The following is a 16,030-nucleotide window of genomic DNA, read 5'->3' as shown; positions in this document are numbered from 1 at the left end:
GAAGACAGGAACTTAAGGGAATGTGTGCTTGCTTTTGCACACAGGGCAAGTATAAATTGGGACCATGGAAAGTAAAAGAACCAAGCATATAGATTTTGCAGCATATTCTGCTTAATATACATGTTAGAAATTTATGTATAATATGACAGTTCCTTTGCATGCTTAAATTCATTTATTTTGTCATTGTGCTTGATAAAATATATCATTTATATTTTTAAGCAGTAGATGAAAAAGAGCAAGGAGAACAAAATCTTAGCCCATCAGATGCTTCAGTAGAGAAGGTAAGTGGAGCCACTTGTTTTTCCAGCTGCAACATCAGTCACTTAAAATTTAGCTCTAGCCTAATGTATACTTACAGTGCAAGCCTATGTATGTTGTTTCAAAGCAAGTCCTACAGTGTTAAATGTGGCTAACGCCTGAGTAAAATGTGTTTTAGGATTCTGTATGTAAAGTTTGAAAACCATCCTTCTAAGGGTACTGTAGCTAGTGTTTTGCATAGAGTGATTTTTTTTTTGTCAAAACCTTTTAAAAATATCAGTTTAATGATGAATAAAGAACTGAAGTGTGTGTGCTTTTCATTTCACAAAAGAAATTGCTTGATGAAGAGGAGGAAGTGTCAGAGTTGCAGCTAAGACTACTAGCTTTGCAGTCTGCCAGTAAAAAGTGGCAACAGAAAGAGCAACAAGTGATGAAAGAAAGCAAGGAAAAACTAACAAAGGCAAAAAATGTACCACAAAAGATCAAAACCAGCACAAAATCGCATTCGGCCAAAAAAACCAGCACTGCAGGTAAATGGTTAAAGTGGTAAGCAGTGGCTTTCCAAGTTGAGATCTGTAATGTTCAATATTTGACAGCTTACTTTCTCCATAGATTTGTTGTGTGTCTTTGGAAAAATTAAGTGTAATTAATCAATACTCTTATTTAAAGCTAAGCAAGCACTGAGGAAACAGCAAACAAAAGTGTGGAAAAAACTGCAACAACAGAAGGAACAAGAAAGGCGTCAGAAGGAAGAGGAACAACGGAAACAAGAAGAGGAGGAGGAGAGAAGGAAAAGGGAAGAGGAAATAAGAAAAATCCGTGATCTTTCAAATCAAGAAGAACAGTATAATAGGTTTATGAAGCTGGTTGGAAGCAAGGCAAGATCAAGAAGCAAGGTAAATTGACAGGCATGGAGTATGGCTTTAACATGGAAGTACTTGTGTAATTAATGTTGCTGGTGGGGGTGGGGGTGGGGTGGGGTTTGCTCAGCTTGGTGACCCATGATCTGACAGGATTAGATTAGGACTTGAGGATCTTAGCTCTCTTTAGATATAGACATATTGGTCCTGGACAACTTGCTGTCTTTCAGCCTGTTTTCTATCAGAAATACTGACCATCTTCTCTAGTTTGCTGGGCTTTATGAAATAAGGGTTGTAAAACATTTGGTAGTGCTATGTAAGCAAAAAATGCTGAGCTATCTGGAAAACAAGAACTTTTAAATTCAAGTATATTATACACATTAAAAACTGAAAGTCGTTAACAATGGGTTTTTTTCCTCAACCTAATGGTTTTCAAAGGAATTGCAAATGGAAATTGATACAGATGAGTAGGAAGACCAAATTAGGCATAAAATTCTCACTAGTAAGTAGTGAGGCCTTATAAATTAGTGGCAACTGTGCTGAGGCACCGTAAATTTTACACTCATTTTGTTAGTCATGTTTTTAAGTTGATTAGGAATGGTGGTGTAAATATCTATGATTTGAGAATTTTCTCTTGTGAGCAGTGCCACAAGCACTTGTGTAAAATTGCATCCTGAAAGCACAAGGGATTGTTTCCACTTGTGTTTTCATTGGGGAATAAAAGCAGCGACTGGATGTGCAAGGTGTTGTAACAGTGAGAAATTGCAGAAATTCCTGAATCCCTCCAACTATATTTCTAACTGTAGCACATTCTTCCCCAGAATCTGAAGTAGTTTTAAGTTCATTTGGAGTCCATAATAAGAATTCATGGCTGACGGTGGAGTTCAGGTCCTACAACTAGGTTTTCGCAGGGTCAGCTCCAGGATGGAGAGGGCTTTCTGCCAAATGCCCTCTGTAGACCCACCCTCCTTGGCAACACTAGATTGAGGATGAAGAACTGTCACCAGCAGAAAAGGAATGCCTCCTCTGGGGCCTGTTCCTTTTAATTTTCTTTATTTCCTGGTTCTCCATTGAGTGTTGGAAAAGAGAATTTAATTTTGAGGGATTGGGGACCCTAGAGGAACACAGATTTCAATGCTTCCCCGGTCACTACTGGCTGACCACCTTGACAACTTCTCTCCCTACCCAGAATACCGTAGTTAGTCACCTGGATTGGGGGGGGGGGGAGCAGCAGTGGCCAGCCAGCAGCAGAGGAGAAGCACTGCACTCTGTACTACTCGGGGCTTCCGGGCCTATTTCCACTGATGGGCACCTGCCTAGGATTGTCAAGGCATTTCTCTGTCCGTGGCTCACTCTCTTTCTTGCAATACTTCCAGTTGGGCCTCACACCTGATGTACACCCCAGGGAAGGAAAGGAGCCCAGGGTCATTGGAGACAAGGATAATTACAGTAGCTGCAGCTGTAGCTGCTTCAATCAGCGCTCAGTGATTTTTAAAAAAAGAGACTGACATTAGCCTTGTGATAGGCCATGCTATATGCTGACGCCAACTGTACCATTCTGTTGTCATGACCCAGGGGATCATAATTATTCATTTTTTGCAGGTTGGAAATGGTTGGAAGATTTGCCTTCCCACACACTTAAAAATAATTACAGTGTGACTTGGTAGCTTTGAAAAATGCAGTGTTTTGTAAAAACGAACTATTCTGCTGCTTGCTGTCCCTTACTGAAACCACAGTTGTTACGAGAGAAGATCCAGCAAATAGGAGTCAGTAGTTTGCCACTGCTATCTTTCATATAGCTTTTCTTCCTGGGCAGCTGTTTGAGGCAAAACTGGCAGCATTGCATGTGTTTAAGAAAGGAAATAAAATATATCTGAGGCTAACCAAACTTGTTTTTTGTGTAGTCTTCAGATAAAGACTTGAGACGGTCAATAGATAAGCAATCTACGGAGAGTGCAGGAGGAATCTATCAATATGATAATTACGATGAAGTTGCCATGGACACAGAAAGTGAAACTAACTCTCCTGGTAAGTGTTAATTTACCTAATGTGTGGATTACAACATTTTATTTTTGCTGATTTCCTAATGAAGCCATAATTAAAGCTTGTGTTCTACTGTTTTATTTACTCATTTATCTATTGTTATGGCTGCTACATGAAAAATAAAAAATTCAATAGCTGACCCAGCATAAGAGTAGGAACAGTATGTGATGAGAGAAATTACTGCTTATTCTATTGTTTGGGTCTTGATGGTTTTTATGAATGGAAGTACAGTTGTACCTTGGTTTTCTAACAGCTTAGTTCTTGAAAGTTTTGGCTCATGAACGCCGCGAACAGAAGTGACTGTTCTGGTTTGTGAACTATTTTTGGAAGCCGAACATCTAACAGGGTTTCTGCGGCTTCTGATTGGCTGCAGGAGCTATCTGCAGCCAATCAGAAGCCACGCTTTGGTTTTGACAGTCGAATGGACTTCTGGAACCGATTCCGTTCGACTTCCAAGGTACAACTGTATATAAAGGTTATATAAATAAAATCTTGCCTAGTGTAACCTTTTATTTTTTGCTTTCCATAATCCTCTTGTAGCATCATCTCCAGTGCAGCCTCCGTATTTTGAATGCCCTGCTGGATACTTTTCTCCTACCATTCCACAAATAACACTGCCTCTTGCAGCACAGATTTCAGTAAGTTCTTTTTCAAGATGGTCGTTTTGAAGTAGAAACAATTGAAACCAGAAATATTGTTAGACCAGCTTATCTTTAAATTATGGTGCGCTTCTCTTTTGTGTGCATCCCTTCAGGCTGTCTTGGAAGTTATTTCTTCTGGTATATATTGAAATGGGACTTTGCCTGGATCAAAATTATTTCTAGTCCCACTCTTATTACTGATTAATGCTATTACTAATATCACTGAGCTTCTATATCCTGTGCTACCTATTTCTTCTCCTGGAACTATAAATAAAAAAATCCCCAGTCAGTATATAGCTACTTACTACTAAACCTTTGTGCGTTTTTAGAGTTGTGTTGCTTAAATGTTATTTAAGGAACTAAAATGGATAATTAAAATCACTTACCTGGGAGTAAGTTCAACTGCTTAGTGCAGTCTAGTACTGGCGACTAATGGTTTTGAATAAGCAAGTCATTCTCTGTTATTTTCTGCCTTGGAAAATCTTGATTTTCAACTGCAGTATCTTGGCTTTTGGAGTTGCTGATGTTTTGTATTGAAGCGTAGCATGAGCCAGATGTGCTTGGCACACTATTTGTGAAGGTCAAGTAGTAATTAAGCTATTTCTCTCTTCCTTTCCAACGTTTTAAGGCTTTGCCACCAGGTAGCCAGTTGTACGTGGAAGGTATTTCAAGTGCTTCTCTTGAGCCACTACCACCCCTTCCTCCACTTCCACCTGAAGAACCTGAACAGCCACCCAAACCACCATTTGCAGATGAGGAGGAGGAGGAAGAAATGTTGCTACGAGAAGAGCTACTTAAATCTCTAGCAAACAAACGAGCTTTCAAACCGGAGGTATTCATCACTTCTAAATATAGCCACTAGATGTCAGCCCTGGTGCATTATGATCTGCATTACACCAGAAAATTTTTTTTGTGTTAGTTTGGAAAAACAAAAGTGTGACTGGACAACTTGAAGGTGGCATGCAGTTCTTTAACCATCATAATCTGTTCTTTAACCTTAAAAGGAGTTTAAAGTTCTGTTGGTTAGGGTTAAATTTGCTGTAAACTGAACGAGTTGCCTCCCACTTGTTTGGTATTGTCCCAGCTATTTCAGCTGGATAATTAGTAGGATTATGACATTTCACATGGTTGAAATCTGAGCAACGATTACTTTACTTACAGCTGATGGTGGCCATTTCCATGCTCAATGGCTTCTGTTGTTGTTAAAAATCTATGCCTTCTAAAGTGGCAGCTTCTAACAGGCTGAGCAGGCTATATTTGTGTTACGTTTTGGCAGCATTTGTGTATTTAAATATTTGAAAGCCTTTCACAGTGGCTTTTCTGATTATTTATTTATTTATAGGAGAACTCAAGTAATAGTGGTCCACCTTCACCGCCTTTCCCGAATAACTCCCATGCCGTGCCAAGAAGCAATCTTTCAGCCGTCAGTATTAACACTGTTTCTCAACCTCGTGTAAAGAACACAAAGATTATTAGAGTACCAAGACTCCCACGAACAGTGATTACGGTAATGAAATATTTTTTACTTTGCTTCATATAGGAAGGTGCATCATGTTTGAGGTTAACATTGCCAAAGTAGGGCAAGAAACTAACATGCAAAATCCTAGCTAGTTGGTTTGTGCTGATTCGGCAACTGGGAACAGTAGCATTTTGGAGGTGGGTTAGGTTGGTTCCTGTGTACTGTTTCTTTCAAAGAAGAACAACGCCACTATTCTTAAGAGTATTGCTCACTCAAAATTATTTAACCTTTTAATTCTTTAGCTTCCAAAGCACAAGTCAGTCGTGGTTACACTGAATGATTCAGATGACAGTGAATCAGATGCAGAACAACCCATCTCTGCTGCTAGTGTGTTTGGTGGCCTAGAATCTATGATCAAAGAAGCTCGAAGGACTGTAGAGGTAAATAAAATGGATGTGGAAATGACATACTTTGAGAAGAGCACATGAAACGTAGTTTTTTAAAATCTTAACCTGCATTTGCTGTGTATTGCAATGGCCAGCTGTGTAAAACAGACTTCCTTGTCTATAGGTAGGAGAACAGGAAGGACAAACCCTCCAAGTGTCCCTATTTTCTAGGGACGTCCCTGATTTAGAGAAGCTGTCCTGGTTTCTGATTTGATCCTGGAATGTCCTGCTTTTCCTTAGGATGTCCCTATTTTCATTGGAGAAATGTTGGAGGGTATGGTGTTATCTGACCCCCAAGCCGCCTGAAGGCAATCCTGTTTTTATAACAAAACAAACAATCTTTATTACGGTCCAGAGACCAACAAAACATTACAAATCAATACAGAGTTCATACAGCCTACCTCCAGGTTAATCAAGCACTTTGTTTGGAATATAGGGCTCATTTGTTTTTTCAACCACCGATAAAAACTTTGCCACTGCCAAAGTTCTAGCTTTTGTCCGGTCTTCCAGTAGGAACCTGACATAGTGAGCCTCTGACTTTCCCGGGAAAGGCACCAGCAAGGGTAGTATCAGTTCAGCCCTGGCCTGCTCATACTTCGCACAATGTAACAAAATATGATTTATGGACTCGATGTCTTGAGCACACGAGCAAAGTCTGTCCTGGTAGGGAACTCCTCTCAACCTACCATCCAGCACTGCAGAGGGGAAGACATTCAGTCTGGCCTTGGTGAAAAGGCTTCGATAGTTAGGTACTGTCAGGTTTTTGATGTAAGGTGTTAACTCAAAGACATACCCATATTGAACTCCTGCTGCCAGTGGACTACAGACTGCGTGTGACCGAGATCGCAAGTCACTGTGTGCATTGTCCCATAATCTTTGCTTTAAAGCCTTTTGGGCGCCTTCATAGCCCAGGTAATACAGTTGGGGGGGAGACAGACCAATAGAGGTGGCTTTTTTAGCCATGGTTTTCTGCCATTTGCTGACAAATTCCTCATTGGTGATATGTTGGTACAGACCCTTCCCTAGATTAAACACTGAAATCCTGAGCCAATGTCTTAGGGCAGCCCACCATGCTCTAGCTGAAATTGGGCATTCACCAGCTTCCAACAGAAGTACGGAGTTGGGGACGCAGTTAGGTACCTGCAGCAGAGATCGTATAAATTTTGCCTGAAAGCCATCTAGCTTTGGCAGGTCCCCATTATGCCAGACATTTGCTGCATACAGGAGTTGGGAAACGGGCTTTGCGTTGAAAACCCTTAAGGCTGCTGGAACATATTTGCCGCCCTTTGTGAAGAAGAATTTATGTATGGCTAGCTTTGTAATCTCCGCCTTTTGAAGGGAGGTTTGCCAATGGTGCTTCCAAGATCTTGTATGATGGAATGTGAGCCCTAGGTAGCTGAAGTATTTTACCTGTTCGAGGTTATGGCCATCCAGCACCCATTTAGGCTGGGAGAATCTTCTTTTATATATGTTGGAAGCAGCCCAGAGTGGCTGGGGCAACCCAGTAAGATGTGTGGGATATAAATAGTAAAATTATCATTATGGAATGGGACATCCCTATTTTTATTGGAGAAATGTTGGAAGGTATGGGTAGACTTAATTGGTTCAGAAGTTAGGAGAAACAAATTATTCCTTTCAGAGAAGAGTTCATCCCAGTCCTTGAGCCCGCCTTCCGACAAGGAGTGAAAGTCATTGCCAGCCTTTTATCTTTAAGTACATTTTGTCTTATTTTCCTTCCTGCACCTGAAGTGAAAGCAGGAGCTTAGTACTTGTTCGCACTGATCCCTTTGGGTAGCTATACAATAAGCAGATCACCTGTCAGAGCTCCAGGTCTCCTTTGTCATGTTCTCATTCAGTGAAGGAGGTCCTGTTTCACACTCTTGCTGGTGAAGACTGCTAATTGAGCACAGGAGTCGGCAGCACTGCACTGCTTTCTTGTCCTGGCCCTCATTTTTAATTGGGGATATGAGATAGTCAATGTGTATTTACTTTGGGCTCCAGCAGTGCGCCTCTTTCAGTAGGTGTGTGCCACGGCAGGTTTTCCAGAGAATTGCCCATAATAGTCTGTTTACTCTGGAACCCACTGCGGAATGTGGTTCTGCCTCAGAGTATCCTTGTTCTGCCTGGTCTTCTACCATTAAATGAAAAAGAGAAGTTGGACATAACTTTACAGAAGGAATCTTCATAGCTAGGTAGGAGAGCATGTAAGATCTTGCCAGCACTAGAGAAGGATTTGACTTTTGGGTGCTGTGGGGGCAAGTTGTATCCTGTTAAAATAAGCTATAACTTGGACTCATAATATCCTTTTGAAAGTGTCTTTTTGCTACTTACTTTTCCCTTATATTTCCCTGGCTATTCCGGTTCCCTTGTGGATGGCTCATTTTTTCCTCAAGTCTTACACTTAGTTTGTTCTTACTCAATTTTTTTTTTCCTTTCCAAAACTGGAGAGGAACTCTCCCTTTAAAAGAGGCAAAGTTGGTTGACCCTGCTTTCTGAATCAGTAGTGTTAATCCTGTCTTCTAGATAGAAATAAACTTTGTGGTAAATCCAATTTCCCTTTCTTCAATAATTTCAGTTTTTTATTTTGGTTCCTATATATAACAGTGTTGGATTCTTCTGTTACAGGCCTCAAAACCCAAAGCACCTTTAAAATCTGAAAAAGAAAACAACCCTGTAAGAACCCCAGAGGCCTTACCAGAAGATAAAAAGATTGAATACAGACTCCTAAAAGAAGAGATTGCCAGGTATTTGGGCTTCGCACAGTGAAAATCAAGAAAAGCACTTGAGTTGTTAGCCAAAAACTGACTGATTTAAAAATCAGTGGCCTGATGTAGTCATCCATATTTTTTAATTATTCTATTTTGTTTATTTAAAGCTTTGGTTTTATTTATAAATTATCTTGTGAGCTATTCTAATTCAAAGTGGTAGTGATAACAAATCTTTCTTGGAAAATAAGCTTCAGATTTTTGTCTGAAAACTGAAGTTTTGAAAATAATGTGTTTTGAATATTTTAGCAGGGAGAAACAACGCCTGATAATATCTGAACCCTTGAAGACAAGTTCATCACCAGCAAACTCTGACGTTGAAGTTGATGGGGTTGGTAGGATAGCAATAGTAACAAAACAAGTTACAGATGCAGAGGCAAAACTCAAAAAGCACAAGTAAGTCTCCTCATCTTAATGGTAACCCTCCGTAGCAATGGTTAGTATGTGTTGTTTGTGTGTTTGGGACACTTCACTTTAATTATATGCAGGTCCCACTATCTATCCACTCATTAAGTAAAAATTCCCTTATCTGAACATGAGAACTTTGCACCCGTACTATGCTACACATACAAGCGGATTTAGATATCGAAACAGCTGGACCTGCCTATGAACAAAATACTATGAGAGAATGACTTTCCTTAATCTCAGTGAAAATAAAACAACAGCTTTAAAGAAGCTCATTTAGTCCTCTTCTTATTTGTTTGCCTTTTGCTGGTTGGGGGCAGCCTGTTTGGGTGCTGTGCTCCCTGATCCTGGCTCCTTAGTTTTCGTCCCCGATGCCTCTCCCCAGCAGCCATCCTCGCTCTACCCTTGTCTCCGATCCGCCCCTTAACTTGTGTGCAGAAAAGTTGCTCACGAAGGAGCAGCTCCATGCATGATTGGAACTTCCTACTAAGCAGAAGGATTGGATCTTGAATGGTGCTGCTCCTTCACAAGCAGCTTTCCTTGTCCGCTGGGAAACTGCAGTGGTGATCTCCCCACCAGCTCTCCGCTTCTCTGTGTTTTTCTGCCTGTGCCTTCCCACCCCAGTATAATGCTCACTGCAGCTTCACAGCATTAAAAATCCCCCAACAATAACCTTAATATAAACTTAAATAATACCTTGATACTTTGAACAGTTTAGATGGTGGCTCTAATTTCATACAGCTTTTGTATCTAGAAATGAATATAGGTGAAATTTGAACTCCATTTTCTTTTCTTTAGACTTCTCTTGATGAAGGATGAATCTGTGTTGAAACATCTATTGCAGCAAGAGGCAAAAAAGAAAGAGACTGTTCGTCTTGCTGAAAGCAAGATTGCAAAACTTAATGAGCAGCTGCAAGCAGCAGAGAAGATATTAAATGCTAATAAAGTATTCTTGAAGAAGCTTCAGGAACAAGTAAGTTGTCTTTTTCTATAGCACTATAAAACATGCTTGTTTACCTGTAGTGTTGTAGGACAGTCATTTTTTACTAGACATATTTCAGACTAATTGGTTAGCTTATTTGGTTTATATCCATGCTTGGATTCAAATGTGACATCTGAAGAATGCATAAATATTTCAGATCCACAGAGTACAGCAACGAGTAACAGCAAAAAAAGCGCTAGCATTAAAATATGGAGAAGAGCTTGCTCGAGCGAAAGCACTGGCTAGCAAAGAACTTGGAAAACGAAAACTTGAATATGATCATTTTGGAGTAAGTATAGCCTTGAAAACTTAGTGTTAAAGAAGCTATCATTGTATTTAATGGACTTCCATTGTTGCAGATTGTAGACCAGAAAACAAGAATATTAACTGAGAGCTGAAATGAACTTCCAAACACACCTATGCTTTATAATACCAGTTCACAGTTCTTGGAGAAAGCATAAGGGATTGTTGCATTATGAACACTGGCCACAATCCAAGTAGCATTCTACTTTTTCTGCGTCCTAAGGAGGGTTTGGAGTTCTTTCTCAAAGGGCACCCATCCTTGGCACATGGAATTTGAAAGTGAGATTTTCAAATTCAATTTGTGATCCGGCACAGGGATCTTGGTGTTCATTTATTATCCTTACTATTAAAAAGTCAAAAATCCCATGAAATGCGCCTCAACTGTTGGGTCCATTCTGGGAAATCATAGCTTTCAGAGATCATGTTCAACAGATTTGAATATTAAAACTTACACTACTGTACCTAAAAGCTTGTTGACATTTCACTTTATGCCGAGCCTCTGAAATACAGCACAATGTCAGAGACAATCCCCCTCTGCCCATTTCAGACCTAAGGTTAGAACTGGGGAAGGCAGTGTGAGGGATTCTGTACTATGTGAAAACATGCCCCTGCTCTCTAGGTAGTACTGAGCTCAGCAGGGTAAAGGCTTGCCTAGTAAGTGCAAAGAAAAAGCTGTCATTTTGTATTCAAGGCCACACACTTCTTTCTGCCAGCTCAGATGGACAATAGGAGGCAGAGCTGGAGGCTTGGCTTAGAGTTTGTCAGGTGCTCAGAATATCCCATTAGAACAGAGACAAACTCCATCTGCTCCCACCAGCTTGGAGCTGCATGGAGGTTGCAGAGACTGGCTTAGTCTCTTCCCTTGCTGAGAAGCCAACAGATCAGTTTGGAGGTTGTTTCTGTATTTGTAGGCTAAGTGCACATGTTCCAAGCACCTGACATGCATAGAGTCAAAACAAATTCCAGGCTGGGCTTCGGATTATCCATCCCCTCTCCCCGCTAGTCTAAGTTGGGGGAGAGCCTGCGGTTTGTCACCTTTGCCTAAGGACTGAATTAGCTCTTCCCACGGAGAGCAAAATTGTGGGTTCTTGGAAATATACTTGAAATGACATAGATTAATTGAAACCCTAATAGTTATACCACTGGTAAATTATGCTCTGATTTTCCCATTTGTATGTGTGAATTGTCTGGTAAGAATTTAAACTACAAAGCTAGTCAGAAGTGTGTGTGTGTATTTATTTATTTATCTTGACTGTAAATGTGAAGTATTAAGAATTTTGAGTGTGTTTCTTGGCAGCCAAACAAAATATTGAAATTGGAGAAATCTCCTTCGTCGAGCCCCAAGAAACATTCAGCAGAGCTGATTGCACTGGAGAAAAAAAGATTACAGCAACTACAGTATGAATATGCTCTAAAAATTCAGCAGCTGAAGGAGGCCCATGCCCATCAGACTAAGGACCGATCAAATATTCTTCCTGTTACAGAAGAGGAACCTGAATTTGCACTACCTCAACCTTCCCTTCATGATCTGACACAAGACAAACTGACATTAGATACAGAAGAGAATTATTGTGATGATGAAATTTTGTCCAATTCCACCAGAGAACGAAGGAGGTCTTTCAGAGAATCAAATTCTTCTACTAAACCTAACCTTAAGCACGTTGACACCCCCAAGCAAGAAACTTCAAGCAAACTTTCTAAAAAGGCACTGGAACAACCTGAGCTCTTTTTGGGTTTGAATATTGATGAACTGAAAAAACTCTATGGGAAAGCTGATGGCTTAAAAGATCTCTTGAGAGAAAATACCATTCTTACGGTTTCTAATGAAGAAAACTTACATGGGCAGGTAATTCAGTGCACTATTTAATACTAAAAGATCAAGTTTTTTTAATGAATTACTGTGGCTTGAGTCTCTGTATGGTTATATATTGTATCTTTCCCCTAGGAAATAAAAGTGGACGTGGACCCTTTCACAGCTCCAAGTAAACAAACAGAAGGGAAGCCATATCCGTTTGGACCTTATCATAGCCCACTTCTTGTTTTTAAATCCTACAGGTATGAATACTGAGTTGATTAAGGATGCTATGTTGCATAGCGGCTTTGAGTATGGTTGGGGATTTCTGTTGTAAACTCCTTTATATGAAAGAATGGTGAGCTTTGGAGTAGCAATGGAGAACAGAGCTGTAGAACTATAGCTACATTTATGATCCTTGAAGAGGAAGAGCTCTGCAGATGTGAGAAATGAGTTTGGTAGCAAATGTTGCTAAATCGCCCTTGCATTTGTAATTATTGGACTTTCATTTAGAACAACAAACACCAAACTGTAGACAATTTAAATGCATTACATGAAGAGGACACATACACATGTAAACAAAAAACAAAAACAGCTACAAAATACAGTGGTGCCTCACAAGACGAAATTAATCCGTTCCGTGAGGCTCTTCGTATAGGGGTTTGTTCGTCTTGCGAAGCAAGCCCATTGACAGCTTAGCGGATTAGCGGTTTTAGCTGATAAGCGGCTTAGCGGCTTAGGAAAAGGGGGGGAAAGGGGAAAAACCCGCAGGAACTCGCAAGACATTTTCGTCTTGCGAAGCAAGCCCATAAAGAAATTCGTTTTGCAAAGCGCCTCCAAAACGGAAAACCCTTTCGTCTAGCGGGTTTTCCGTCTTGCGAGGCGTTCGTCTTGCGGGGCACCACTGTACATATAGAAGACAGAGTTATTTCTTAAAAGTGGGTGGTAAGAATTAAGAACTACCAGCTGACTTGGTCTTAAATACTTTTGTGGATGAAAGAAAAACAAGCTTCTATTCCCTTTTGGGATGAACAGCAGGTGGTACAACATATCTGCTTATGGTTATGATTATCTTCGAAAAGTGAAGTTCAATTTTAGTACCATTAGTACATGTTTGTGTGTTAACCATGAGCTAATTTTATTGGCCTGGATATATTAACATCTTATGTTGTTACTTTGCTTAGGTTTAGTCCCTATTTTCGAACAAAAGAAAAGCTTTACCTCAGTTCAGTATCCTACAGCAATATGATTGAGCCTAAACAGTGTTTCTGCCGTTTTGATCTAACGGGTACATGCAATGATGATGATTGTCGATGGTGAGTGATTCTCCCCTTCACCTCATATTTCTTTAATTGAATGATCTCTACTGCAGAGGCTATTCCTTTGGGATTCCAAGCAAATTTGTCATTTGATTAAGAAATATTTTTGTCTGTTGCTTATGTTAAAAGAAAAGGAGAGTTCATTGAATAATCTGTTTCACTTTTGTATCCTGGAAAGGATGGGAATGAGGGGAAAGGTACACAGATGGCTTTTTTGGCCATGGCAGTGGAGGGAATCCCTGCCCTTATACAAACAGATGTGTCCTGGTCTGTGCATAAAAAGAAATGAACCTGGGGTACATTTAAAGATATCAGTACAGTGGTACCTCTGGTTACGAATGCTTCAGGTTATGAGCTCCGCTAACCCGGAAGTAGCTGCTTCTGGTTGCGAACTTTGCCCCAGGATGTGAACGTGCGCAGGAGGTGTGTGCACAGCGGGAGGCCCCATTAGCGAAAGCATGCCTCAGGATAAGAACAGTTTCAACTTAAGAACAGACCTCTGGAACGAATTAAGTTCATAATCAGAGGTACCACTATAATGGTAAGAACTTGCATACCCAGGAGCAATAGTCAGTATTCTGAACTGCCAGCAGCCAAAGCCCCAAAGCACGTTCCCTTTCACCTAGCCAAGAAATAATATGCATGGTTAAATGCCCAGCGATCCTTTCTCCCATAGTTAGGGTTTTGAAGCAAGGCGCTTGGAGAAGCCTTAATCAATGGAGTGGAGTGGGTTGGGGACACCTACAGGAAAAGAAAGTCATTGCTATTTGTGTGTGTTTTATAGAGCACTCCTAATTTGCAGTCCGTTAGAAGTGTTAAAATAACCCATTTAGTCTCCTCATCAATTCTCATTTTATACATTCTTCAGTTTTGATGTTGCATGGTATTTAAAATCTATAATAATAATAATAATAATAATAATACCTGTTCACTGGATTGAATTGGGAATTACAAATTGGTTGCCTGAATGGCTGGACCCTGCCCTCAAAACACTTGTATTCAGCTGCTAGTAGCCGTATCATATTGACATAACTGTGTGACCTTATTTAAACTTCTCAGATGACAGCTAATATTTGAACATGAGATGCATTATGTCAGAGATGCTCTTCAAAGTTCACTTTGATTTTGAGTAATAAAAAGTTTGAGATGTGTTCTGTAATACACCGGGATTACTGAAGTCAGTCCTTATGAGTAATAGTGGCACCTGAGTATTAGGTAGAGTGCATATGTACACTATCCTGTCTTGTATACACTTGGCTTGCAGCTGCACACTTATTAGAGTTTCTGGAAATGTTTTAAATGCTGTTTGAAAATAACATTCACTTACTTTAGATATGATGTTCACAGAGTCTTTGGCTGATTTTTAAGTGGGATTATTTTTTATTTCAGGCAACACATGAAAGATTGCACTCTCAGCCGAAGACAGCTGTTTGAGGATGTTCTTTCGTACAATTTAGCTCTGATAGGCTGTTCAGAGAAAAGCACTGATGAAGAGATAAGCACAGCAACAGGTATGTTGCTTGTTGGTCTTGCCAGCAAAGCAATTTAGTTCCGCAATTAGGTATTCTAGCTTCATACCAAAAGTTAAGGAAGCAAGCTGCTTCCTAATGCATGCTTTCACTCTGCACTATATTAATATTAAACAAAGTGTGATTCAACCTTCTGCTGTCATGTGTAAATCTGTAGTTGCTTTTTACATTTCAGCTGTGTAAGCTTTCAGCAAAAGATAATAAAAGTGAAAAGTATTTGCAGTTGTATTGATGGACATTGATGCCACTATTTTGAAACAGTTTGTAGTGTTATAAGTTTCATCAGAGTTCTGTGGATTTGGTCATGGATATACAGTATGAATGCATATAGTTGTAAATTACTGATAACAATATGTCTTAGCTATTGCTACCATCTTATTTCAGAAAAATATGTTGAAAAACTGTTTGGTGTAAACAAAGATCGCATGGCAATGGATCAAATGGCTGTTCTTCTTGCTAGTAATGTCAATGAAAGCAAAGGTCACAGTAAGTAACTTCTTTAATATCTCAAGATCCAGTCTACAGCAGTATTCAGTGGAGTTTTTTAAAAAAATTGTTGTAGCTGGATAAGCAAGATTTGCTTTGATGATAAAACATGATGTAAAGAATTTAATGTATACTTCAATTTAATCTCTCTTGCAAATAGCCCCTCCGTTTACAACTTGGAAAGACAAAAGGAAATGGAAACCTAAGCACTGGGAAAAAACTCATTTGGACAGTGATATCAGCAGTGAAGAGGAACAGTCTTCTGGACCTATTAAATATGGTAGCATTAATTATTATGCAACTAAATCTGGAATGTTAAGAGTAATTTTGGAAAAGGGCAAAAAAATGTACTCGAACACATTTACTTGTCTCCTCTCTTTATTTGCCTTGTAATGATAAAACTGATACAGTATAGGCATATAGAGCTGGTGTCACAGGTAGGTGGCACCATTTCCACACAGACCCAGTGAAACTTAGGTTTGAAAAAATCATTCTCTTGTCTACAATGGAAGACTTCCTTGATGCCTCATTTCAGCAGGGGGCGTGTTGTTGCAGGATCCTGCTCGAGCTAGGAAAGGCCTCTGCAAGTATATGTGTATCTGTTGGCACTGTGTTGGCTTAGTGGTCAGTCCTGTGCCTGAGTCAGTTACATTAACTGGAAAAAAGTGTCCTGAACGTCTTGCACTGCTGTCACTCATGATTCAGCACTGACTCACATAACGATAAGAAAAAAAATAAGAAT

At 39.9% G+C, this 16,030-nt stretch overlaps 1 protein-coding gene across 4 annotated transcripts in view; it reads left to right on the top strand.

The window, feature by feature from the left end:
- ZFC3H1 (zinc finger C3H1-type containing) overlaps positions 1-16,030 on the top strand; it is a 35,060-nt gene that overhangs the window by 6,011 nt on the left and 13,019 nt on the right. For 3 of the 4 annotated variants that reach the window (XR_014172377.1, XR_014172378.1, XM_081927974.1), the window contains exons 3-20: positions 220-281; positions 590-788; positions 928-1,154; positions 3,023-3,146; positions 3,702-3,799; positions 4,431-4,634; positions 5,145-5,309; positions 5,564-5,701; positions 8,333-8,451; positions 8,722-8,868; positions 9,676-9,850; positions 10,017-10,148; positions 11,460-12,008; positions 12,108-12,217; positions 13,139-13,270; positions 14,663-14,784; positions 15,187-15,288; positions 15,449-15,568. Coding sequence is in view for 2 of the 4 variants with exons in the window: in XM_081927974.1 (XP_081784100.1) it covers positions 220-281; positions 590-788; positions 928-1,154; positions 3,023-3,146; positions 3,702-3,799; positions 4,431-4,634; positions 5,145-5,309; positions 5,564-5,701; positions 8,333-8,451; positions 8,722-8,868; positions 9,676-9,850; positions 10,017-10,148; positions 11,460-12,008; positions 12,108-12,217; positions 13,139-13,270; positions 14,663-14,784; positions 15,187-15,288; positions 15,449-15,568 (2,925 nt within the window). In the remaining 2 variants the exon portion in view is untranslated. The remainder of the gene's footprint in view (positions 1-219; positions 282-589; positions 789-927; positions 1,155-3,022; positions 3,147-3,701; positions 3,800-4,430; positions 4,635-5,144; positions 5,310-5,563; positions 5,702-8,332; positions 8,452-8,721; positions 8,869-9,675; positions 9,851-10,016; positions 10,149-11,459; positions 12,009-12,107; positions 12,218-13,138; positions 13,271-14,662; positions 14,785-15,186; positions 15,289-15,448; positions 15,569-16,030) is intronic. The other variant, XM_081927975.1, reaches the window with a different exon arrangement.

The sequence above is a fragment of the Podarcis melisellensis genome (assembly GCF_964234715.1).
Source record: "Podarcis melisellensis genome assembly, chromosome: 10".
Classification (NCBI taxonomy): domain Eukaryota; kingdom Metazoa; phylum Chordata; class Lepidosauria; order Squamata; family Lacertidae; genus Podarcis; species Podarcis melisellensis.
Note: the sequence above shows the minus strand (reverse complement) of the source record. Positions and strands in the feature narration are given on the sequence as shown.